The sequence below is a fragment of the Pseudoliparis swirei genome, chromosome 2 (genome assembly GCF_029220125.1).
Source record: "Pseudoliparis swirei isolate HS2019 ecotype Mariana Trench chromosome 2, NWPU_hadal_v1, whole genome shotgun sequence".
NCBI classification, from domain to species: domain Eukaryota; kingdom Metazoa; phylum Chordata; class Actinopteri; order Perciformes; family Liparidae; genus Pseudoliparis; species Pseudoliparis swirei.
Window position 1 is genome coordinate 8,270,031 of NC_079389.1, and position 26,091 is coordinate 8,296,121.

The window sequence follows — 26,091 nt, forward strand, 5'->3', positions numbered from 1 at the left end:
GGGGGGGGCTTAACTCTGTGGTCGTCAACCGACGGCTCCAGAGCCAGCCCTTCATGGAAATAAATGAAGGTTAGTGTATGTCCCGCCCACTACGTGGGGCATACGATGCTGAATGAGAAGGAATCTATTGGTGGGTTTGACTTGCTCTTGGCACGCTACGCTCACGGGAGGTTACGGTAAGGCGGATATGGAGGTACGTTGACATATTGCTCTATTTTGGCAAAAGTATTTTAAATGTAGCAGCACTTCTTCATGTTGTAAGAGCGTGGAGTCTCATTTTAAACGAAATGGAGGGCTGCCCCACTTTCTGCGTGCATGTGATCACTGCGTATGCCCCGCCCACTAAGTCCAAACTCAGTAGCTTTTAGATGAGCAAACATATTTATTTTGAGCACAAAGATTTGATAAAACAATTCTAGATCTGCTCTAAACATCTTGATTGTGTAAAATACAGTACACAGCTTAAAGCAATCTTAGACTGTCGAATTTGATAAGGTGGTACATTACATCAAATTGGATGATTAATTAAATCTTGGATTCAGAGTATGGAGAAAGTTATTGTTGCTTAGAAGATCCATGCCAGAGCTTGATGGACATCGGGGCCCAATAACCATTCGGTTAAACATGGCCCATAAACACCTCTAGGTGCCAGAGTAACATTTACTGCGTCGCCATTAAAGCAGACAACTGAGTGGCGAATCACTTTTCAGGACGGATATACCAGCACGTGTACGCGCTATAAACCCAGTCCTTCACATTTTAACGATGACATTGAAGATGGATCAAAAACTCATGCATTAGATGTAACCATAATTAAATTCAGCTTTTATTTTGTCATCATACAATATAAACAGAAGCTCCAGCGTCTTTAGACTCCAGCTGTCATCTGGTTGTTCGGCGGCAGCGCCTTTCCTAGGTGGATCCCAGCAGTCAGTCCGTACTCATTGGCAGCGTGTTGCTCACGGACCTCAGGCTTCAGCTGGAAACCCTTCTCACCATCAAAGCATTCGGAGGGGGTGAAGGAAAGGGGCTTTTCTTCCATGACTCCTTGCAGTCGGGTACGCCAGCCCTCCAGCATGGCGCTGCGAGCCTCAGATGGAACGTGAGACGGAGCCCAGAAGATCTGAGGGGCCAGAACCTGGAAGCCACAGTAGTGCAGGATGCCGTTCTGGAGAGAAAGAGCACCGGTGTTTTAAGTAAAATGTTGTGCTTCCAACAGCTCATTTAAAAAGAAATCCTCTTGAGCAACCATTAAATTGGCCTTTCTATACCACAGGAACCTAGCAAACGCTGAAGATTTCATTCTAAGGTTGTACATACAAATAAATGCCATCAGACGCCCCAAATCCTACATTCTGAATCTATAACGCTCAGTTGAAGCAATATTCTGATGCAGTACCTGTAGTGGCCACAGTGTGACATTAATGTCTCCATTAATACCATCTGCACTAAACATGGACTCCTGAGACCCAGTGGTGAAGGACAGCATGGCTTTCTTGTTCTGTGCAGAAAGAAAGACAATTAGAAAAGTAACAGAACAGCTTTAGACGAGCAATGCAAACTGCTTGTTTGAGTCTTTACTTTGAAAAGTCCCTGGCTGTATCTCTTCTCTGGAGTGTAGGCATAGCCCAGTGTGAGCACCCGGTCAATCCAGCCCTTCATGATTGCAGGAACAGTGAACCAGTACATGGGGAACTGAGAAGTCGGGCGGAGCGTTAGTGAGCATAGCGAGGCTTAACCGACACATTGCAGTCCCCGAGCAGCTACCTGAAAGATGACGAGGTCCGCCCATGAGAGTTTGCGTTGTTCCTCAGTGATGTCAGCACACAGGTTTCCTTCCTCCCATGCCAGTTTGGTCTCCTCTGCATAACGGAAGTGATCGGCATTCTTGACTTCTCCTGCGGAGAGAACGTTGCATTTAAATTCCAAAGTTAAAGAAAAGCCAAACTTCTCGATGCCGGGGAGCTATTGGTATACCGGTGATGTCCTCAGCCGTTGCAGTGGCTTTAAACTTGATGGCGTACAGGTCCGATACTTCTACTGTGCAGCCTTGATCTTTTAAAGCCTCCACAGCAGCTTCTTTGGCTGCAGCGTTGAATGAGCCAGAGCTCTGGTGGGCATACACTATCAACACTTTCTTCACAGCTAAAGAAACAATTAGAGAACAGAGATAAACATCAGATCACAAAGTCAACAAGTGAAACACTAGAACAGTTTGAGATCCGACATTACACAGAAAATACATATATACTGGCAAATCTGTAAGAAAATACAAGACAACATAGATCATTCACCCATTCTGAAGAGTGATGTCGACTGCTGAGCTGTGCAGATAGCTGGAGTGAGAGAGCAGGTCAGTCTGGAGCAACATTCAAGATGCTGTTTTATACACCACAAGACTCAACGCACAGCCTTGTTCTCACATGTGCTGTCTGTCAGCAATCACGGTCATTAACCAATCACCTGGCCTCTCTCAGAACAGTCATTACAGCGACCTCTTTTACTGAGCCTCAACAGCATTTTTAAAATGTGGAGAGGAATTGATAGACCACTTATCCAAGAATATGTAAGTTTTTAATCAGTTAAACCAGCTACAAATAGCAATAATACTCTTATACATACATTCAATTCAATTCAATTCAATTCAGTTTATTTGTATAGCCCAATTTCACAAATTACAAATTTGTCTCGGAGTGCTTTACAATCTGTACACATAGACATCCCTGCCCCAAAACCTCACATCGGATCAGGAAAAACTCCCAAATAACCCTTCAGGGGGGAAAAAAGGGAAGAAACCTGCAGGAGAGCAACAGAGGAGGATCCCTCTCCAGGATGGACAGATGCAATAGATGTAATGTGTACAGAAGGACAGATTTAGAGTTAAAATACATTCAATGAATGTGACATACAGCTTCTGCTTCAAGGCAAAGTGTGTTTTCCCCATTTCAGCTGAGCCAGAAAGAGAGCGAGCATAGGTTTGTCAATGTCTTTGTTTTTACACAGTACCCGTGTGGATATTAGAGAGCACGCATGTCTGTCTGTGTCTGTCTGTGTACAATATGTTGAGAAATTGTGTGCCAGTCCTGATGTCTTCAAACCACATGAAGCAGATGTGGCTCAGTGATCCTCTTACTCTACTGTTTCTGGTTTCAAGCTCTGTTATCCTTAACATTATTCTCTTTACAGGAAAAGTTGCCTGCGGTCGAGCTCACTCACGAATGTTGCCGTGTAAAAAAAGACTGAGCAATGGACATGAAAGGCATGAGACATGAGGGGCACACATCTGGGACCAAAATCAGCTCGGAGTTTTAGCCACTGTGAAAATGAGGGTTTAATGGACAACTGCTCCATATTAGCACATAGGTGTACATGTGTGCAAGCATGAGTGAGACATATGAATAATACTAATAATAAGAATGAATTTGTGTTCACTTTTTATTCAAAAGCGGGCAAAAACTTTCTTCACGTTGTCTCTTTTTTCTGGCTTATAGAAATTGAGTTTTAAGGGTAAATAGATGGCTGCCAAATTAGCATTTTATTCTTGTAACATTTTGAAGCATTCTGATGTGTACAAGGCCATCTCATTTTGCCTATGCCTCTGTTTCTTCTCCCCAACACCACACACGTTGTGCTTAATATTGAGCATCTGGCTCCAGTCTCTCTGTTGAGATGGGAAGGGATTGTGTGTGTTTTGCCAGGAGGTTTGTGTTCATGTTTTGTGATTTATTGAGCAACATCACCCGAGACATATTTTTCGCTACATTGCATGAAGTACTCCAAAGTAAGTTTCATAATCTCTGCTATATAAGTGAAGTGTGTAGTGTGTGGTACTGAAGGGTTGACAGCATTTAGAAGCTCCTTTACACAAAACTACAACCAGGCAGCTATGGATTGCAGAGAGACATTAAAGATACATACCCATAGAGGCTTTTAGCTTGTTTGTAATTATGATAAATGCTGGAAAATAATTTGAAAATGTAGCCTACAGTGCCATCATATGGCCAATGTGAGAAAACACAGTTGATCCTTTATAGTGTATGTGGCCAAACTTTAAAAAATAATGCTTATATTTACTGCACCTTAAGATATGTTACACCAGTATGCAAATGCTACTAAAGTAAAATAATATATTGTTTATTATTACATTGAAAAGGACATCTTCAGCATGGACAGAATACTACATTTGAGGTGCAGTGTTGAGTTGACCTTCAGTCTGTCACTGAAAGGTCATGATGGGGTGAATGCTGAGTGCCTTTTTTACATCTGTGCTGAGGAGCCTGTTGAAAGTCGATTCATGTGATGTTACTCTTACTGTTTACCACTGGATGTTAAAAGTCACAAGTATCTTTCCAAGTAAAGTTATTGTGTTTATGTTGTTCACAGTTTAATATCAGTTTATGGATATCTACCAGAGCTTGAGGGGGATATTGAGTCATCACTATCCAGATGGGGAGTCATGAATTGTGGCTGTTTATTGGCCGGACAGATTCATTGTAAAGCATGCAAACTGTTACCTTTAACAGATTGATGTCACTGATCTATTACTCGAATGACCAAAAGTAAACAGAGCTCAAGGATTTATTGTGATTCTCGTAGTGCACGCTCAGCACTGCTGCCTGACAGGGTTACAAATTAAAAGGCATTCAAGTGGTTCATCGGCTGGAGGAAGGTCTTGCAGAGACCTCTAATAGTTTCTTTAAAATGCACACCGGGCACTTCCTCTCGTTAACTAACACCACCCAGTTATCACACACACATAAATAATAATAATTTTAAAAAAAAATCTCTCCCATACCTCATTTTCAATGTCACCACCAGCCCTCAAGCTGAGACGTATCCCCTAAAACTCAGAACTTTTACTTTCCTCTCAACTACAGTTGATGGTGAGTTCATTGTAAGAAGTTAAATTGTGTGTGACTGAGATTGAATTGCTAAGAAATCCCTCTGAAATAAACTTTCTTCAGTGAAGAAGTTACAGAGTATGCACTAGTCCACCAGAGAGCAGCAGACACCAGTGAGAGCCACCTTGTAACACCTGGAGACAGGAAATCACTATTTCTCATGACATTTGGTAGCAGGAGCGTTGTTTTGTGTTCATATAAAGTTTTACAATTTTAAGGTGTAATATAAGTTTGTAATTCTCAGTGAAGCAGTAATGATGGAAATAGACAATGACGTATACTTGGATCACAGTCCCTACCAGGAGAGGAACATTCTGTTGCTGTGTGAGACAGTGAAACGTGAAACTGGTGATTCAAAGCTCAAACAAGCAAGTGTCTGTCACTCGTCTGGATCAGAAAAACGTTCCATGCCAATATGATACAAAACAGAAAAGGAAAGAAATCGGAATAAACACCAACAAGTTGAAATAAAGAATCATATATTGACATGAATTTGTGACTTTGAATACTTTGTGTCGTCCTCTTCCAAGGTCATTGTTAACTCACAAAACAAGTGTTCGGCCACTGAAGAATTGAAATGCTATTTATGAGAATTTCAAAACTAAATGTCTGATAGGAAGAAAAAAAGTTTAGGACATTTTGGACAGACATGGATGTAAACTGCAACTTGCCTGCTTGGCGAAGCCTTTTTATGACCCAGTGTCAAGGGGATTATTAATGTAGTTCACCTCCCTGCCTGATGGGGTGCTGTGTGTTATGTGTTGTGCTTTTCTTGTTTCAGGTAATTGGACGGCTATTTAGGAGGAAACCTGTGTGGTCGGCCCTCTCTCTCCAGCTTCGGGCGGTGGGGTTAATTGGTGTGTCGGTAGGGGTGAGCAGCCCTTTTTGTTTTCTGCTATGGAGGTAGGTAGTGATGGTGAGATGAAGCCTCATGAGGCATCGAACCACTTCAGCCAATTGGTTCGAGAAAGGGTTCATTTCTCGAAGCTTCATGTGCTCACGACACCACCTACTGGCCAGGTGCATAATCACAGGCAGCTGCATCTGAACCACATCATGTGATGCATTGAATTTGTGTGTCTGTTATGGCTGTTGGGAATGACTGAATTACACAAATGTATGACCAAATCATTTCTGTACATAAATTATCACATATGTGCATAATAAAATATTTTTTTAATGTGTTCTGTGTGTGTAAATGTTCCCAAAATGGTAGTATAATATGATATGGCAGGTTGTGTAATAATGTTATTATGTCACTTTAGGAAAATGGCATGGGCTTAAGCAGGCAGAGGACAGTGAAAGTGCTTGTGTAACTAGGAAGAGGGGACTGAATATGCGTGTGTAACTTGGACAGTGATGTACAGGACAGGGGACATTTTATTCATTTTTATTCAGAAATAACAGTTTCTCAACAGTTCCATCTTATCACCTATCCTTCTCTCCTCACTCTCCTAACTCTCCAAACTCTCAACCAACATTTTGAATGGAGCCTGAGGGGTTTATATTGCTGTCAAACCCAGGGGCGGCTTGTCCATAAGGGCGATTGGGGCGACGCACTGCCTCAGGGGGAAAAGAAAAAAGTCTAATTCTACCACTAGACGTCCCAGACCTCTCCCATGACTCAATGTGTTAAACCCATTTTTTCAAAAACAGCTCTCAATGCATTTCTCTATGGCTCCGGGGAGGAGTCGCCCCTCAGCTTGTCATCAGCGTATTCAGTCGAGGTGGCCGGTGCTCAGGGCAACAGCAGCGATTCAATTCTTTCTTTAGAGACCCTTCGGTCGGCGTAATGAAATGACATTGGCAACAAAACACGAAGACCTCCCTAAGCAGCGGGTCGCCAAACACGTCGACGCCATCGACCGGTAGATCTCGGAGACGTTCGCTGTCACTCCAAAAAAAAAAAAAAAAAAAAAAGAAAAAAGATCTCCGCCTGATTTGAATGAACGCCTGTAAACGGGTTCTCTGACAGCCGTGTTGTTCAGCTGTGCTCTGAAAAGAAACGTAGGACGACAGGTGAGGGGCAAAGAAAAAAGAAGACCTTTATTTAAATACACACATGTTACACAACAAAGTACAAAGAAAAAAAAAAAACTCAATCAATAATAAATGTGAGATGCCCTGTACCTTAGTGTAAATGTTTACGTTACATTAACACAAGTTGCGCCTGCCAGGTCTTACTCCGTGAGTTTGGCTTTTCTGGTGTTGCCTTTCAAACAAAAAGCTCAACATTGAGCTTTTTTTCTGGTCTGGTGGAGCAATCTGGTTTACTGAAGTGATTACAATTGCATTATTCTATTATTTGAAAAAAGCTCCATGCAGGAGTCAAATGGGGAAATCAAAGACCAGGAGCTGGATTACTGACAGACAGCTGACAGACGGCTCAGACTGTGTGTGATTATGAACTAACTGCAAAGCTCACAGGCAGAGTTCAGTCACAGCCATACTGCTGGACTGGAGCACATGACTTGATGATTGTGACGAAGCTACACACAGACAGCTGCTGAGGTTGTTGTGGTTTTTTATATCAAAAAATTAAAATTGCCCCCCCCGAGAATTTTTTCAGGAGCCGCCACTGGTCAAACCTCCCGGCAATATCTGAACCACTTCCCGAAGCAGTCACGTGGTACAGCCGGGCAGCGAGGCTTCGGACGTCATCATTTTTGGCTCCTCCCCTAAATGAAGCAAGCCTCGATACGCGCTTCGAGGAAACGCCCCCTCCATTACTCGACACACGCTTCGAAGCGTCGGCACATCTCGTAACAACACTAGAGGTAGGTAAGACAGCTGTACTCGTTGTTCCTTTTGTGGTCTAGGGAAGTTAGGTGACTTGCACAGATTGTTTTGTTTGTTATTTTTGGCCAAGCCTGACCCTGAAGAATGGATGACAAATAAAAACCTTTAGTTGATGATAAGCTGCCGCATTGGTCCTAATTTGGGAGGTGGGGAGACCTGTATTAATGTCACGCTCAGGCTCCCCTAGGCCGGGCGTAATGCCACGCAAATGTGGATTTCTAGTTTCTTGCATTATGTGTATCCCTCCAGGAGAAACTTTAACCACAAGGAGGACACGTACTCCACGCTGCACTAGCACCACAATGCTGTCAGCTCACCAGAAGGTACACAAAGGATTCTTATCCATCTCAATCTAAATATATAAAAAATCTCTGACATACAACTAGGGTTCTTGTCCTGTTAAAAAAATGAATTCCAGCTAGAACGACAACTTTTGTTGCCTCAACACAACTAATTACAAAGTAATAAAACATTTTAATTTCATCATTCAGTATTTTCCTCCTAGCCATCTTACAAAAACACACTTGACAATTGAAACAAACTTAACATTATGAATTTATTATTTACCATAAACTTTTAAAAGCAGTGACATGCTGAATCACATAAAAACATTACTCAGAAATACCATTTATTTTGAAGTGCTCGTGGTGAAGAAGGATGATAATAAACTTGGATATGTTCAATATATTATATATTTGTCTCTCAATGTAATATCAACACTAAACAACTCGATGAATTTCATCGCACAAACACAACAGCCTTGATATAGCTGCCTCTGCATCCTTGTGACAGACCGTGTTCAAACTACACCCGTCTGTCTGTTGTCTGCTCAGTCCATGGACTTAACGCTCCAGGCCATCGACTTCCTCTTTGCCAGTTCCATCCAGGACGGCCGGCTGCTGTCGGTCTCGGACTGCAGCGCTGATGGTATTGTCTGCGACAATGAGGGCGATGAAGATGGCGTCACATTTTTCCGCAGCCATTTGTCCTCCTGCGGTCTTTCCGGATCTTTGGCGGGACATGACTCTAAAAGAAAGAAATATGTTGTCATGTTGCTGCACATAGAGATAATGAAAAGTGAATTATGTCGTGAAAGTTTTTTTATTGATATGCGTCGTCATACCTGCAAGTTGTATCCCTTGTCGAGCCTCTGGGTTCATGTCTTTAATTGGGGGCTTGGTCCTGACGCAGGCAGTGGGTTCACCTGATACCTCCATCTGAGAAAATATGTGAGTTAGATCATCTGGCTTGGAAAACGTGTCGGTCTAAAACAATATTAGTTTTTGTGTAATCTAGTGCAATTATATATTTCATTAATTGTCATCAAATCTCATGAAAAGATCAAAACCAACAAGGAATTGCCTGATGCAACTTATTCCTTTGCTTCCATCAGTGTCACATAGCCACAACATTTAGTCTCGGGACCCATCGGGTATAATTCTGACAATAGACGGGCATCTGGGGACATTGATTATATTTTAGGGTTTTGTTGTAACCACCGGACATGCAGGCTAAGTCTTATTTTTTTCCACGAACTGCTTCATGCTTAATGTCCGATGAGTCGAGAGACATTGTGTATGAACAGAATGTAACACAAGTAGAAGGTTTACAAAGCGAACACAAAGTTACATTCTCATAAGTGTATATAGCAAGATACCATTTGGGCCAATGGGTTCCACCTGGTTTGCTCTCCACCGGGACTGTTTACCTTCATTCAACAAAGACTCCATGGACGTGAAGGGTTAATACTCCACAGACTACCAACAGAAGCCAAAGCGCCTATGAATTCAGATTCTGTTTATGGAGATACATTTGGAGTCCAACGCACTATTTACTTCTACTTCAATGCTCGGCTGTTTTCGGAGATTACTCTTTTTAAAACATTAAACGATGTTGATGACAAAAGTATTGAGAGACAGACTATCGCATGTGTTTTTTTCTTTTCATGGAATTTGTTTGACAATAATAAAAAACATAGAATATCACCAGGCGTATCCACAACACGCTCTGAAAGACGGTGACAAAGAAGTACCACAAACCCCCTTGGTTCCGGGTGTAGTGGTCCACTCGGCCCGTTTCTCCATAAAAGAAGCCTTCTCGCCTACTGACCCGGCCCAGACAGCCCGCCTTTCCTGCGCGGTGGCGTCTCTTTCCCCTCTTCCCGAGGCAGACGGTGTGGTGGAAACCAGGGTTGTTGATTTGAGCTGGTTGATGGTCTGAAGACCTCGACCGGGGGATTGCTGCTGGCCGGATACAAGGTACAACTGTGCTAGAGACTGCGTCGTGGTCTCTGTTTGTGTCGAAGAGTGCAAGGGGGACTGGGTCGTCCGCGGATTGGTCGGTCCAGCCGGATGAGACGCGGACTGGGAGGCAAACCGGGGCTCACTGGTACCTTTGAACGTTTGTGGTTCTCTGGAGGCGCTCGGCTGAAGAGGAGGCGTCTTCAGTTGCCCTGCCGACGGTTTGACTGTCTGCGCTGCCTCTGCTCCGACTGCGTCAGTCGAAGCCTGACCTGCAGCCTCTGTTGGCGTTGTGCTTTTCTGTGGCTGTACTTGTGCTTGTGGTTGAGCTGCTGTCTGCACACCTGTGAAATCTCTGGGAAATCTACTCGTAAAAAGCTGCTGGAGGCTTTTGGTCTTTTCCATTGCCAAGCTCATCCAGGTCACCTCACATGAGGCCGTTTGGGGGGCAGACTGAGCCCCTTGCGTGGAGGTTTCAACTTTTTTGAGGTTTGAGGAGGTTGTTCTGACTTCTGTTGCCGTGGCGGGAGGAGTGTTGGTAGGTAGCGTGTTATACTTGACTGGAAGGCAGAAGCCGGATGGGGTTGGATCTAAGGAGTGACACAGTTGACTTAGACACACTTGAGAGCACTGTTAAAGTTAACCTGAGTGGTATTTTAAAGGACAAAGGTCCCCTGTGGTTTTATCACTCTCGAGGGATTATTTACGACCTGCAAATGTGCAATGTTTAACTCTATAGGGAACTAAAACAGGACAGCCGAGTATGGAGTAAGATAAAGATACTTTATCTTACTCTTAATGAATGAATGAACTTGAGATAATATGTCTTATATATGCTGAAAATACAAATCTCAGAGACTCACCTTTTGATCTAAGGTCTCCTATTTCCTGTTCTTTTAGCGTGTCACATTGCTCCTCACACGCCAGCAGCTTAGAGCTATGGTGTGAAGGGGAATCGGACCGAAGTCTCACCGACAGAGACGTGGAGCGCAGTTTAACACCGAACGCCGTCTTTCCTTCTTCGTCCTCGAAATCCGCCATCTCCTGGTTGCTCCCCACCTCCTCCGCCTTTGTGGCGCCGGTGTCTGCGGTCACATTTTGAGACGGTGTCACCCATTCCACTTTCTTGAGGCTGTCTCTCCTGTCTGACGGCACTGAGCCTTTATGTGGAGCTCCCTCTGGCCTGAGTCTCCCCGCAGCAAAGAGGCCCCCTCTTAGTTCATCCTTCTCCCTCGTGCTTGAAGAGGGTTTATCCTCCACTCCCCAGACTGTCTTGTGTCTGGCTTCAATGTGTTCCAGCCCTCCAACAAAACTGCCTGATTGGAGACTTTCTCCATCCCGGCTTTTGGCAGAGGTGATTGAGAAATTGAAGGACCCAGATCCAGGGGCGGGTCTCCTTATTCCTCTTTTGCTTTCTGTCTCACTTTGAACCCGCTGCTCCTCAGAGGAAGACCCGAAGTTCGTGTCGAGCCGGTCGCAGGAGGCGTCAGTCGTTCCGGCCTTGTTCAGAGTATTTCTCTTGTCAAGGGACATGGCTTGTATCTCAAAGTCCCCGTCTCTGTTGTCTCTCAGTTCTGACTGTATGAAGGATGAGCGTGGCCGTTCACTCGGCCTTGCATCCGCTGGTCTGTGGGGCTTAACTCGAAGTATCTGCGAGGGTGCAAAGGGAATTCTCTCAAGAAGAGCTTGGTCCTGTTGGGAAACAGCTTGGCTGGATGATTTGTGCGCTGCCTCTGATGTAACCGGTGCCACCTCTGGAGATTGTGAAGGAAGAAGCTGAGATGTAATAGGAATGACATCCACTCCTTGTTCTGTTCCCGATGTCAGCGCCTCTTGAGTACTGAGCCACTGCTTGTCTTCTCTCACAGATTCAGGGTGGTGGATGTTGTTTAGGGCGTGTCTGTCAGAATGTTGTTCATTCACTGCAGGGTGGGTCTTCTTGGTGCTGGCCCTCTGGTTTCTGGGCTTGACAGACAGCCGGTGGCGTGCAGCAGAGGTATCCAGGCAGGGGGTGAACTGGACAGGACAGCTGAAGTCCAACGGGGGCTCAACAACGGAGGAAGAGGAGGGGACAGAAAGAGGGAGGGATAGAGTCAGGGGCACAGATAGAATAGGTTTTGGGATAGGCGAGAGTGGACGAGACGATGGCTGGGATTGGGTCTGAAAAGAAATGAAAATCATTATATAACACTGCAAATACACATTATTATTATTTATTTTTACAATTATTATTATTAGTTCATTTCTTTTCTCATAACACAAAAGATAAAGTATTAAAAACACACTAAGAAACAAGAACCTGAAGAATTGCTGTAAATGAGGAATAATATCCTCTCGATCTGAAATTGTTTGATGTCTCGAAAGCACTTTTTATTTATTTTATTTTTGTATTACTATTATATAGAATAAAATAAAATAATATTATATTTTAAATATATATTGTATTTTCAAAAAGCTGACCATCTCATCTATAATGCTCATTTCCAGGTTGCACTATGTTTAAAAACTTTTTCCTCATACCGTCTGTCTGAAAATACATGAGAGTGACGGGAAGCTGTGAAGAGCAAAGCATGGGTGACATGTTGGATCCTATTGAGTTAATCCCACAGCTCCTATAAATACTCACAATAATCTGTGTCCCAGACAAATGGACTATTTACTATTTAACAGTGTTTGCTCAAAGTCAGTGGCCAACTGTTGAGGGATTACTGTGCCTTTTAAAACAATTTAACTATTGTATTGATGACCTACTTATTTGCAAGAGTTGCACCTTAATTAAATGAGCTGGGTCGGGCTGAGTGTCTCAGACAGTGAGGGGGAGTCGGGGAGTATTAAAGAGGTTGGAGCATCGTTGGTTTAGGCATTTTCTTAGGATTTGTTAAATATTAAATAATGCCAGCCTTATCCTTTAATGATCACTTTGAGCTAAATCAAATCCTACTTATCTTGAACCCCTAATAAATTAGATTGTCATATTAGAAAATATCTCCAAATTAGAGGAATGCCATTCTTGTATAGCGTTGGTTTGCAAAAAAAAAGAAACAAGCATGGACACATTCACATCTATCTACTTCTAAGCAGGCATAGGCAAGACGTTCGCATACATGTGGCGACACACAGAGAGTATACTCGATGTTTCTTCTCTTCACTTCCTGTCCTAGCTGAACAAACAGGTCTGCGGTGACAGCTCGACATTTAGATGGGGTTGAGTCAAAATGGTTGAAAATAAAAGAGGAGAATCCGATCGATAAATCCACGCGGGATGAACTCAGATAGTCCTAAACTGACGGTGCACTGATCCCATGAGCAGATAACTGAGCATGTGTCACTTCAGTGTGATAAGAATCACCTTGCTCGGGGCTGCCGGGGTCTCGAGGTGGCTGTGGGGAAGACCGGCGTCCTCGCAGCGGCTTCCTAGATCCTCTGCACGTCTCACTGGCAGAACCGGAGGTGGCGGACCCAGATGCATCTTCTGCTGCTCGAGCTGCATCTGCGATACCAGAGGCACGGCTGATTTTCAAAGAACTAGAGACTCAGTTGCCAACAATATTCCGAGAATAAAAGGCTATTTACCTGCAGAGCTTTGATTTTGCTGTGGACGTTCTCCTGGGATAAGACCCTCGCTGGTTCGGTTTCTGGCAGGGCCTGATCAGCCTGAAAGATGCTGTCGGCGGACAATGCCCGTGACCCCATCGTCCCCTGGGGGCATCTGTGTGGAGCAGGAGTGGAGGAGCAGAAGATGAGGCGACGGCATGGACCGGACATCGGAAAACCGAGATGGAGCCGTCACGCGAATTGTTTAAAAGATCAGGAAAACACTCACGCCAGATCTTCCTCAGATCCGGGTCCCTTTCCTGCAGTGATGTCGCTGACCGACTGGCTGAGTTCGGCTCCCGCTCCACCTTCTCTCTTACTCCTCCCGAAGAGACGATTTTTAAGAGACTTGAATTTGGACTGTTTACGTCCTGACAGAGATCGACATGTAGACAGATTCAGGTCACAGCAGCAAACACACACACACACACACAGCACTGCTTTAACTCCTGATTGTCAAAGACTTGCCGTCTCTTGACCATAAGACTAGAAGTACGTGACGGATAATCTCACCTGGAATGTCCTCGGTGCTTCCTTCTGTATCTCCAGAGAAAGACTCCATCTGACCGCTGGAAGTGCAGAACGGACGAGGGCCCAGAGGGTAAAGAAAGACGTGGAAAAAAAGAGACGCAACCGTGACAACCAAAACCCTCAGCAATACACTGATTAGAGGTCGTCGTTGCGTGTCTGGAGTTTTGTTCTCTGGACGGCATATGCACTTAACACGCTTGTGCGATAGCCTTAAAGATGTGACTCAGGACTCCAGGTTCAAAGGTTTATTGATATTATCAGGGATTGTATGAACCGGTACTGAAGCCATGGCACTCTGAGGAAACTGTGCCAACAATACTTAATCACGGAGGCATTTTTTTTTTTTACGACAGGAAAAGCAGAGTCATCAAGAAGGAACATTACACTTAGGTAACGGAGGAGGCTTATTAGTATTTCTAGTTCCTCAGAAGTATTTATCAAGCTGAAACAAAAGCATATTTAGTGAGTGAAGCAAACGCTGAACACTGACTCTCCCCGACAGCTTCACTTATGCAACACTGACAAACACTCAGGTGGGGTTGATGTGTCGCTGGTTGCACCGTTCAGTGCAAGGTGCTTTTTGAAGATGGCTCAAATGTGTTATTTAAGATGTACCAGGGTTCTGTGAATTATACAGTTCTCAGCGGTGTTGCTGAGGACCTCTTAACCCTTGTGTTGCCTTAGGGTCATTTTGACCCGAATCAATATTACACCCTCCCCCCGCCTTACGATTAATTTGACCCCATTCAATGTTTAATGTCGGTGTTCTTTCGGTAGTCAACAAACAAACATAAAGTGCCTCACACTTAAACTTGGAAAACAATATTAATTCAAATAATTTTCTGGAGGTTTTAATTGCTGGCGTAAAATTGAACCCAAAGGGTAAAATATGTTAGTAAATATAAAGGTAACAGGAGGGTGAAACATTGAATCGGGTCAAAATGACCCAAAGGCGGGGGGAGGGTGTAATATTGATTCGGGTCAAAATGACCCTAAGGCAACACAAGGGTTAAAGAGAGTATGATCGCATTCAGCATGTGTGCCTGATAAGACAAGATCTGGCTATTGATAAACATACAAAGTCCACACTGCACCTCTCCTATCACCCAGCCTGCTCTCACAATATAACCACGTCCTATTTCAAAGGACACAAGCGCAGGAATAACCCACGACGCTCCTAAAAGTTCGTTTGTGACTTATTTTAACTCTTTGCCCCAGAGGAACGTTTCAAGTTGTCTGTGGACTTTCCACCAGAATGAAGCTTGAGTATTCAGGAATCAGGTGGGTTTTTCTTCTTTTTTCGCAGTGGGTCAAGCTACAGCCCCAACAGAAACACATGATAATCCAGTGGATTATTAACATTGCAGAGGGATCCTTGTGAGATTCCACAGCACCATAATCCACAACAACAGCTTAATCACAAACTTCCTATGCTAGGTACTACATTCACAGGGAAAGTACCGCTCCATCTCACTGTTAAAACACACAGACACACACACACACACATACATTTTAGTGCAGAAATGAGCACATTTACCCAACATCTAATAGCAGCGCCTCTGCTCTTCGTCCTCTTTTCTTCGTCCTCCTCTCAGGGAAGAGTTGTCCGGAAGATTGTCCTAATGTTTAAACCTCAGGCTCGCGGCATCCACATCTGAAGACGGAGGGAGATGCAGAGGGAAGGAAACAAGGGAGGTGGAAGGAAAATGAGAAAAAAACATGCAGGGAGAAAGAGAGATAGAAGACACTCCATGACAGGGTAAGCAAATGCACAGAGAGAGGGAGAGGAAGGGAGAGAAGGTAGAGAAGGGAGAGAGAGAGAGAAGAGAGAGATACTCTATTACATTAGTGGCACACTGTGGCCCTCTGCGCTAAGCTGCTTATAAAACGCTCACCTGATTTTAGGCCCAGAAAGGAGAGTAGAGAAAATATATATATAAAGCTCCACTTGGAAAGAGGACAGGCACACAGGAACGACGGCTCATAGGACTGTTTACGCATTACATCGGGTTGCTTACACCCCCGGGCGATCACATGTGAGTGTGTCTGTGTTCAAGAAAGTTAAAAAATTAAAGAAATTAAAAAAACACTAACCAGGAATCAGCCACCTCCCATCATAGTGAGATCCGGAGTTAATCCAAATATGAATTAGACCTTTGCTGCATCCTTCCACCCTATCTACACTTTGAACTGTCCGATAAGGTTTTTGACAAGTTCAATAATCAATGAAATGCAACAGTGAATCCCTCTTTCTGCACATCCACGCAGGATAGCATTGAGAGATGGGAGCACTATCTAGGCCACTAGGCTACAATCAGGATGAGGGAAGGAAGCAAGAAGAGGAAAGCAAATCTTTGTTTGTGGCTCCTCATCACACAGATCCTTATCTCTCCCACCCAAATATAAACCCAGCCAGTGACATCTGGATAACATGCAACCAACTGTGACATAAGAGTCTGGGATGTGGTTTTATTTGTTGATTTAATGTTTGTAATCTACACATAATGGACAATGTGGCATCTTATTTGATGTAATTGCAGCGGATGTGCTGTCCCATATGAAGGCGGTGTTTGACAGCACCAACTGCTCTTTGCACCGCAGCCTTTTGTCCTCTGCTCTTAAAACAAAGGTCGCCACGTCCATTACAGTTATGGCCATCATGTGGTATCCTGATGGATTATCATTTTTTACCTTCGGAGCCTGTGCATATCAAGATTAAGGCCAATAGATAATCCGATCACGGCTCTGTTTGGACTCATGTGGGTGTCCATCCATTTAAACAAGCAGTGTTGCTATTAATATTTAATGAGGGAGCTATTTCTGGGGGAAATATTTATCATTAAAATCAATACAATAGGACTCATATTGGATTTAATGATTGCTGATCAATATTTAAAACCCCAAGCAATACATCCAATTAGCTTTCTCTTTCACAGATACAAAGTGTGATATTATTAAATATTTTAATAATTTGGATTTTAAATATCAACCATTAACTTTTAATAGATGCCAGGATCTGATGTTACATGTCAACATTAAATATATACTTGTCAAACCCCAGTCAACTGTCAAGACATTTTAACCCTGTAGAGTGATCCTAGAGTTCCTCTTGATAGCAGCAGAGTGTGAGGGAGAATGGTTAAAAAGTGTTTTTATATAAGGCCGGTAGCTGGAAAAGCTCATTTCATCGTTAAAATAAAATAATAAAACAGACTTCACACATAGTTTGTTTATGTTTTAATGTATTTGTCCACCAGATGGCGATATGACATCCTACAAGCATACAGCAATAGAAAAGTTAAAAAATAAGTCATAAAAACTCTTATATTTAAAAAAAAAAAAAAAAAGGACAATAATTATTTACCAGTGTGACGAAAAGCATTTTGTGAAACCTGATCAAATCTGCTCAGTTACACAGTTGTTATAAGGCCGATCACATGCATGTTGGAGTTAAGGCAAATCCCACAACACAGCAGATCTGTTTGTGAGTTCTGAGGCCAGGAACTAAATTACGATGGAAAAAATAGATATGTATTCAAGCTTTATGAATCAATCATAGTGTTTTTGTGTGTTTGGTGTGAAAAATGTCTACATTGGTCTCCTGACACTGCCGCAGGTCATAGTCACAATATCCAATGGAGAATCGACCCTGGAAGATGAGACACAAGACATTCAGCACCGTAGTTCTGACAATAGAAATAGAAAATGCTGACTAATAATTCTCACCTTAGGTCTCTTGAAGTAATCTAGCCCTCTTCCTATCTTTATGATCCAACCATTGTCAAACCTAAAATAAATACAAATTAAAAAATTGGACTAACTGCCATAAAAAAAAAAAGCCACACGCAGAGAGAGGAGGGCACATGTGAAAATAAATACAACAAACTGAAGCAAGAAAAATAGACAACCATTGAAAAACAATGTATCTATGACCTTCACGTGTCAGTTGCAGCTGTACCTGATCTCCCTGTCGTGTATCGTGGAGGAGTACTGCAGATCCAGAGTCAGTCCCAGAGCACTCAGACTCTCTGTCAGCTCCGCCAGAGCGCTGCTCTGCTGGCGGCTGTCCGCCTGCAGAATGGGACGAATGGCAGTGAAACAACGTGCAATCACCACACGGTGTGACCTCATTCGTGAAACAACCTACTTCATCCTGTGAGGTGAGGAGATGGATCGTTTTCACCTTGCAGGACGCTTTTAGCAGCATCTCACAGAACCGCAGGAAGTTGTACAACTGTAGTGGAGAGAATGGCGACGCAGTGTGGTACAGTTTTAAGATGACATTACAATTTAGAACTATACGTTAGATGTAAATATAAAGATACAAAGTGCTTTGTGAATCTGAAAATGTTATACTTTTCTATTTCAACTGCTCTGTGTATTGTGGGATGCAAGAAAAGCAACTTTTAGAGCTCACACCAGGCTTATTATGAACTAAACTTCTCTCAAATTCATTTTAATTAACACAACTAATGATTTCTCAATAACACAATGCAATTATGCATTATTCACGCCAAATTGAACAGTCAAGTTTTTAATGAATATGCTTCTTCAACTCACTGATAATAAATCAGTCACAATTATATAAATCAATCATTAAAGTTGTTTATCTGTTACAAATACAATACCAACGTTGACAATTTGAGGACATTACTTTTGTAACCTGATTAAACTAATTAAATGAGGAATGCACCATCTAGGATATTTCACCCTATTAACATCTCAAGATACAGTAATAAAGCACCTTATGTCAGTAAGTATGGTGTATTTAGTGGTTTATATTCTCATTTAAACCAAACAAAGTTACCATTAATCATAATGACCAAGTAAGTAAGTAATTAAGTAAGTAATTTATTTCCATAAGTACATACATAATGTGTACATACTGGCAGACATTAACAACAGGAAAAAAATGTACGAATGGAGGACCGTCCAAAGACCGAGGTCTGTAGGCTCCTCTGAGATGAGGAGTTGGACGGCCCCTCCCCTAACCCTTTCACCCCCCCCCCCCTACCAACTACTACTACAGGCACACAGACAGTACACACACATATGGATGAAAACATAAAATGTCGTACAAGTAACAACAACATAAAACCAGAATAGGGAAAAGAAAACCAAAAGAAAAAAAAACAGTCATAGTCAAAAATATTAATAAAAGACAAATGTGAACTACTGATAATTTAGAAAAAATAAATAAAATTAATATCACGAACATCAAATTATGTATATACATTTTATTTTAAATATTTTTCCTCTATTGTACTGTGCCGCCAGGCTGTATATCAATATTAAAAACTTTCAAAAAGAAGTGAGATGGCGTTTAAGGCGAGAACCAAATGCATTGGTAGTGGATGCCGATTTGACCTCGTCCGGAATTTGTCTCCAGAGCTTTGGACCTCGACAGATGAAGCTTTTAAATACAATGTCGACTGTATGTTTATTTATATGAATGCCACCACGCAGCCGCGTGTTGTGGTCGTCGACATTTGTGTTCCTTGTGAACATACGTAACAGATTATGTGGCAGATTATTATTCATAAATCTGAACATAAAAATTCCTGTTTGACACAAATGTAGATCTGTAAATCTCAGAATGCCCAATCTCTTAAAAAGCGGCTCAGTGTGTTCATTGTTCTTCACGTTGCAGATGATCCGCACAGCCCTTTTTTGTAAAATCTCGATACATTTGACCTGAGTTTTAGCTGCGGATCCCCAGAGCATATTACAATACAAGAGGTGCAGATGGACAAGGCTGTGATCAGTGTTGGGCAAGTTACTGAAAATTAGTAATTAGTTATAGTTACTAGTTACTTCTTTTAAAAGTAATTGAATTACTTTACTAGTTACTGTATATCCAAAGTAATTAGTTACTTGGGAAAGTAACTTTTTAGTTACTTTTATGTCTGCTTTTTTAATGTCATAAACAGTCAAACACAATAAACATGTTGTAGACCTATTTATTGCAATCAACAGGGCAACAGGCCTTCAAATCAAGCAGGAGTACAAAAGTCCCTTTTTTAGTTAACTGATGGCGCTTGAAAAGTCGCCCCCGGTGTGTGTTGGTGATGTTTTTGTTTTTTTTTTTTTCGTTTTAATACTTTGATTTCTGGAGCTCTTTCACAGAGGAAGAAACCTGAGAAAACAACTCCAACAACTTTACTCAACTTTTTTACTTTTTAACTTCTGTGGAGTTATTGACATTTTTGGACATTTTATAGGTGTGCTTCACCTTGGCCGTGAGTGAAACGCGGGAAAGGGAAACGTTCGCGGGCGACGGGACATCTGACAGGGCTCTCGCGCATATTTGCGGGCATCTCTCTCCGCTCCGCTCAACTGACGTACTGCAGCTGCTGCGGGTACCAGCTGCTGGGAGAGACTTCTCCTCCTCCTCCCCGTTCTGTTCCTCCGGAATCTGTTCTGCTTTTCGCGCCGACATCTCTCTCGCGCTCGCTGGGCTTCCGCTCCAGCTGTTCGGACCGCCCGGAAAGGGCTCGGTAAAAAAAAAGGGTGGAGGAATGTGCTTTACGTGAAACAGCGTGCTAACGCGGTTTGCGGCTGGTGCAACACTGTTCTGCTTGCCTGGATCATTATCATCCACTTTTATCATCCACCCACGTGGGTTCTATTCTCCCCGGGTTTTTGCCGCGCCCGCGGAGGGCCGCGTGCGTGGACCAACACTGCTGAGAACACAGACTGCGGCGTGGAGGCGGCTGGGCCGGACTCTTGGATGACTCTTTGGTTTAACAAAGGAAACCTCAGCCCAAGAAATCAACTAATAAAATAAATATAGAGAATGTTAATTAAATGAGAGAGAGACATTTCTGGCAATCTGCTACACAACAATCAGCCTGCCTCAGCTGCTCCTCGCTCTGCTGGAAACTCTGACGTCTGACTGCGTCATGGTCTGATCTGATCATACAGGCGAGACCTAAGAGAGCAAGCTCTGCAGTGGGGAGGTGAAGAAAGTGACCAGGGCGTGCTTGGAGGGGATGTGGCGACTGTTTCATCTGGACTGTGTACTGACTGGGACAGGACTGCTACCAACAGCCTGGAGTACACACTTCCTGCTTCTGTGAGTCCATCTGTAGCTGTATTCCATCCAGCAGCTGAGGGACAAACCCTGGGGTGAGCAGAGCTCAGGAAGACTCAGGGACAGGAGAAGGACCAGGCAGAGGCAGAGGAGAGGAGGACAGGACCTGTGGACCAGTACACGGTACTTGAGACAGAGGCGGATGCTAAGAGGCGACTGGCTGAGAAGAAACAACAACAGCTCTCAGCAGCAAAGCTTCTGTCTGGAAAGAAACTCTGGCTTGCATCTACAAAAGCCTATCACAAACGCATCACCAAAATGACCCCACTCTTCTGGCAGATGAGCTAAATGAGTTCTACTGAAGCTTGAACAGACAAATCTGGGTCTGAGAGACATTCCCCACAGCCCCGCCACAAGCCCCACCAACAAGCCCCAGACCCCAGCACCACCTCCCCACCCCCATCAGGCTCACTCCCCTCTGGCCCCTCATCATCCATCCTGAGCCTCCCCCCTGGAGCATAGACAAAGCAGAACCTGTTTAAACAGCCGAACCCACCTCCAGCCGGGCTCCTGAAGCACTGTGCCGACCACCCTGAAGCACTGCCCCAAACCAACCCAGCACTGTTCTCGGACTTCACCCACATCCACCACACTCCCACCCCCCACTCCCCACCCACCCCCAAAATCCAGCCCCCACCCCAAGATGACAGGACTCCTCCGTCCCCTGCCCCAGTGCTCTTGACCTCTGTGGTCTTGAACTCCTGACTGCTCCTCACCTGTCTGCAGTCACACCCCCACCCTCTCCTGCCCCACCACCTGCAGCACAGCACAGGTGGACTCCCCTGCAGTGCCAACTACATCCCCACACTACTGGACATCCTCCCTGCATCTGGACTCCCGCACTTCCTGTGTCCTTCAGCTCTGCCCTCCTTCAGCTCCTTCAATCCAGTCATGGCCCAGCTCCCTGCTGCGCTCTCCCAGCTGCCCAGCTGCCTGCCCACCTGCAGGTGGATCCCACGTGCAGGGCTCCACGGACTGACCACTGCCAGAGCTCCCAGCCCTTTCGACTCCCCTCCTGTGTTCTCAACACCCAACCCTCTCCCTGCTGTCCTGTGCTGCCTCCCTAGCTACACACCCAGACACCCTCCTCTCAGTCTCCTCTTGCACATGCACCCATTCGACCAGGATGCCAGACCGGACACCACCGCGTGGACCACAGGAGGGCAGGGGACCACCTGGTGCACCCTGGTGACCTGGTGCAGCTGGAAGTCAGAGCTCTGGGGCTGCCTGAGGACAGCTCAGGTTGTGGATTTCAGGAGGAATACAGCCCCACCACCCCTCTCATCCCCAGTGTCGTCGTCGGCTGTGCCCTCCCATCCTTCTCAGGCCCTCCAAACTCATCAGGATCTCCTCTGGGCTCCTGAATCACAGCCAATCTCCCAGCCCAGCCATCTGATTCCTGTCTGCCAGGGAAAAGTCAAATTGGCTCTGCAGGGAAGGATGACCATCATGATCATTGCGGCCGAGTCCATCCTCTGCTCCTCCATCATCACCGTCTGGCACACACCCAGGCACCCCATCAGCCCCAGCAGCATGGCCACTCAGCGTGAGGGCCTCCGTTGGTCACAGCCACCCCTCGCTCCTCAGGTCCTGTTCAGTCACCACCACGTCCTGGCCCCACCCTGACCCGTCCCTCCTCTGGACACTCCCAGGAGGACTCCCTCCCCAGGTCGAGGAGGTTCAGGTCCCTCATGACCCTCCCTCCCCCCCACACCAATAACTTTTCCCCCGGTCGGGCCTCCCACCTCCCCCGGACTGCTCACTCCCACCACACCTCTACCTTACTTTCCCTCCTCCTCCTCCTCTCTTCTCTCCTCTCCTTCTCCTCTCTCCTCCTCCTCTCCCCTCTCTCCTTGTCCTTCTTCTTGCTCTTGTTGTCCAAATCCAAATCCCTCCTTGAAAAATTCAAAATTTGTTGTTGTTCCCTTTTCTCTTCAAAAAATTCCTTTTTTGTTGTGATTCTGATTCTGATTAATACAAAATAACTGTCTCAGTGATTTAACTGTTTTTTTTTTACCACATTAGGCCCAATGAAATAAAAGTGATTGGCCTACAGTATTAACACTAATTAAAAGAGAAAACAAAGGTGCCTTGAGGTGCTGCATATCATATAATTGAGGGGGGGGGGTGCTCACCTGTGTGCGCGGATGTGTCGGCGTGTACGTGCTGATCTGGAGTCAGTTTGGTAGGATTTGGGTATAAATAAATTATTTCATTTAAAATATGGATTTTTATTTAAAGATATTCATGTAATTTGCATGCAAAATAGGTCTACCCGAACCAGCGGACACAAAATTCAACCAGCGGCAAAAACCGCGGACCTGGCAACACTGGAAGTGGCTGTCAATCACAGTGTGGCACCGTGCGTGCTGGTCGAGGGGGCGTGCCTGTGATTGGCGGAGTAGAGGGGAGGCGTGCCTGTGATTGGCGGAGTAGAGGGGAGGCGGGGTTAACCTGTCGGAAAACGGAAGTTACGGGTGGTTGACGGGAACCGTTGTTGTTGATGTTCGCGCTGCTGAGCTGAGAGGAGCCCGCTGTCTGTGTTGGTGGATGCCCAATAAAGGGAGGAATAATAACGTCGTCCCGTCTCCGTGTCATCAGTGACATAACGTCCGAGACGTTACAATATCATTGCGCCACCAAGGTCCTGCGATGTCAGATCAGAAGCAGCTAAAGTAGCCTAGCTTGTCTTCTTGTCTGCAAGTGTTCATTTTTCACAAAAGAGAGTAACGCGAGTAACGAACTCATTTAAATTTCAGTAACTGTAACTGCGTTAGTTGATTTAAAAAAATACTTCGTTACACTCTCGTTACCGCTAAAAGTAGTGTAATTACAGTAACGCGTTACTTTTTTACTCCCAACACTGGCTGTGATACAACAAACGCAGATTTTCTGTTGAGAGTATATTTTTTGCGGAGTGCAGGGCAAATGTGCCTCTTCGTATGCGCTTCCGACAGCTGTCAATATGTTGATGCCAGCGCAGATTGTCGTCGATATAGACACCAAGGAACTTGGTGCACTGGACTTTTGAGACATTTGCCCCGTCAATCTCAAACCTAAAATCTTGATCTGGGGGATTATTTGATTTATTTATAAGCATATAATTAGTTTTCTGTGCATTTAGAGATAACTTGTTCGCTTTGAACCAATCCGATACAATTTTTAGCTCTTCATTTGCAGTTTGATATAAGTTATGGTGGTCCTTCGATGAAATATAGATAGTTGTGTCGTCAGCAAAGAGGATGCTTTTAACACGTTTTAAGACTTTTGGAAGGTCATTTATGTACAATATAAATAGCAGGGGTCCCAATACAGAACCCTGTGGTACTCCACAAGTTATATCATATGATTTTGATTTGAACCCCTTGTATTTCACATATTGTTTTCGACCACGAAGATAACTTTTAAACCACTCGAGTGCCGTACCTCTAACACCATAATGGCTCAGTTTTTTTTTAAGTATTGAGTGATCGATCGTGTCAAAAGCTTTCGAAAGGTCTAGGAATAATGCCAGAGTGTTCTCTCCGTGTTCAAGTGCAGTGTAGGTGTCAAACAGAAACTCAGTGACTGCGTTCTCAGTCGAGTGCTTTGGTCGAAAGCCGTATTGGCTTCCGTATAACAAGTTATGCTTTGCAACAAAGCTGTACAGTCGTTTATGAACGACCTTTTCCAAAATTTTGGAAAAGCTTGGCAACAGAGATATTGGACGATAGTTAGTAAAGTAAAGCTTTTCTTTGGCTTTGTAAATGGGGATCACTTCAGCGATCTTAATATCATCAGGAAAAACTCCCTCCGATAATGATTTGTTTACAAGATGTGATAATGGAGTGACCAACGATTGACCAAGTTGTTTGACTAGATTCATGCTGATACTGTCGTAACCGGCGCTTTTCTTTGGCTTAACGCTGTTTATTATTTTAGAAATTTCATCCGGGTCGACAGGATTGTGGATGATTGACCAAGATACTCAGCAACTTCCACAAAGTGACACTGGAGCTTATGGAGCAATGAAAAAACTCAGATCGTACTCACTTGGTGCGTGTGCCGTACGTAAGGGTCTTGAACCCAGACTTCTGTGAGTAAACCGCTCATGTAGGGCTTGAACAGAACCTCGTAGCTGTAACCAGTAGCATCCTCTGATATTCTAATCTGCTCGTGGTACTTCCCATCTGACCACAGGAGACAAGAAATAGGAGTTAGGACGCACAGGGAGTAACCGACAACAATACAATCCCTCTTTGCTCGTCATGTATATTTCGTAATACACGTATGTGTCATCAGCCTTCACCTTCCTTCATCTGGTTCACGTGCACTTTGATTTGCTCCGCTCGCTCCATGTAGCCCTTTATCTTCTCCCTGAAGTGGCCTCTCTTTGAGTCATCTTTCACAGCTGCCCCGGGGAACAAGAAACAACACGCATGATGGTCCGCGTGGTCACCGCGCCGTCCTCCACGGTGTTTCTTTGTATCACGTTACCTTTTAACACGTCCATGAGCAGCTGGATGCCCTCCTGGTAGCAGACGAGAGACTCCTGGAAGCGGCCGCCGTGGTCGAGCTCCACCGCCCGCTTCAGGACGGAGATGGCGGACGTCTCCATCCCTGCCACGAGATTTTGTGTCATTCTGTATGTCCGTCGTCTTCTCCCGAGCTACTAGAAAACCAACAGGGTAGTCATGCTCATCTCCGGTCAGGAAAGACACCGAAAAAAGTTGTGCCACCTTCCTGGTTGACAGCTTCACGGGTGCGCCACGAAAACAATTCCCGCGGGAAACTTAAGGGTGGAACATTCCACCGTCTGGAATAATTGTCCGCAATACTATAGACAGAAATTACACAAATTAATCAAATATATTAATATCACATCTGATATAAATAAATCGTAATTTTTTTCCCCTTAATACGATCTTAAACATTGACCAAAAAAAGCTCTGGG

At 44.3% G+C, this 26,091-nt stretch overlaps 3 protein-coding genes across 7 annotated transcripts; all 3 read right to left on the reverse strand.

The window, feature by feature from the left end:
* Positions 1-808: 808 nt before the first annotated feature.
* LOC130201904 (NAD(P)H dehydrogenase [quinone] 1-like) lies at positions 809-2,173 on the reverse strand (the record flags this gene model as incomplete). Its single annotated transcript, XM_056427099.1, has 5 exons — positions 809-1,168; positions 1,400-1,501; positions 1,582-1,695; positions 1,768-1,898; positions 1,978-2,173. Coding segments are annotated over 5 exons (843 nt in total), but the record flags the coding sequence as incomplete, so codon positions are not given.
* Positions 2,174-8,237: 6,064 nt separating this feature from the next.
* On the reverse strand, positions 8,238-16,043 carry cracdla (cracd like a). 4 transcript variants are annotated; one of them, XM_056438464.1, is made up of 10 exons: positions 15,961-16,043; positions 15,603-15,719; positions 14,048-14,103; positions 13,764-13,905; positions 13,514-13,649; positions 13,290-13,430; positions 10,804-12,100; positions 9,740-10,530; positions 8,824-8,917; positions 8,238-8,726 (listed from the first exon to the last, which is right to left on the reverse strand). In XM_056438464.1, exons 3-10 carry the CDS (start codon positions 14,094-14,096, stop codon positions 8,530-8,532), a joined length of 2,847 nt encoding a protein of 948 aa, XP_056294439.1. In that variant the 5' UTR covers positions 14,097-14,103; positions 15,603-15,719; positions 15,961-16,043; the 3' UTR covers positions 8,238-8,529. The 4 variants fall into 4 exon arrangements, with proteins under 4 accessions (XP_056294439.1, XP_056294433.1, XP_056294424.1 ...); XM_056438458.1 differs by lacking the exon at positions 15,961-16,043 and having other exon boundaries at positions 15,603-15,787; XM_056438449.1 differs by lacking the exons at positions 15,603-15,719; positions 15,961-16,043 and having other exon boundaries at positions 14,048-15,588.
* A 1,246-nt stretch (positions 16,044-17,289) lies between these two features.
* Positions 17,290-26,042, reverse strand: mitd1 (MIT, microtubule interacting and transport, domain containing 1). Of its 2 annotated transcripts, XM_056435856.1 has the most exons (7): positions 25,635-26,042; positions 25,447-25,548; positions 25,191-25,327; positions 18,213-18,299; positions 18,024-18,136; positions 17,792-17,852; positions 17,290-17,714 (listed from the first exon to the last, which is right to left on the reverse strand). In XM_056435856.1, the coding sequence occupies exons 1-7, from the start codon at positions 25,777-25,779 to the stop codon at positions 17,619-17,621; spliced, it is 741 nt and encodes a 246-aa protein (XP_056291831.1). In that variant the 5' UTR covers positions 25,780-26,042; the 3' UTR covers positions 17,290-17,618. The 2 variants fall into 2 exon arrangements, with proteins under 2 accessions (XP_056291831.1, XP_056291839.1); XM_056435864.1 differs by lacking the exon at positions 17,792-17,852.
* Between the last annotated feature and the right edge of the window lie 49 nt (positions 26,043-26,091).

What these genes read in the sequence shown, in the direction of transcription:
- cracdla (XM_056438464.1), bottom strand. Translation starts at nt 14,096, where the DNA reads ATGGAGTCTTTCTCTGGAGATACAGAAGGAAGCACCGAGGACATTCCA. An exon ending in GCAAAATCAAAGCTCTGCAG is followed by an intron (nt 13,431 to 13,513) that starts GTAAATAGCCTT and finishes CTGGTATCGCAG; the next exon opens with ATGCAGCTCGAGCAGCAGAA. An exon ending in ACAAGGGATACAACTTGCAG is followed by an intron (nt 8,727 to 8,823) that starts GTATGACGACGC and finishes TCTTTCTTTTAG; the next exon opens with AGTCATGTCCCGCCAAAGAT.
- mitd1 (XM_056435856.1), bottom strand. Translation starts at nt 25,779, where the DNA reads ATGACACAAAATCTCGTGGCAGGGATGGAGACGTCCGCCATCTCCGTC. An exon ending in GCTCATGGACGTGTTAAAAG is followed by an intron (nt 25,549 to 25,634) that starts GTAACGTGATAC and finishes TCCCCGGGGCAG; the next exon opens with CTGTGAAAGATGACTCAAAG. An exon ending in ATTACTTCAAGAGACCTAAG is followed by an intron (nt 17,715 to 17,791) that starts GTGAGAATTATT and finishes CTCATCTTCCAG; the next exon opens with GGTCGATTCTCCATTGGATA.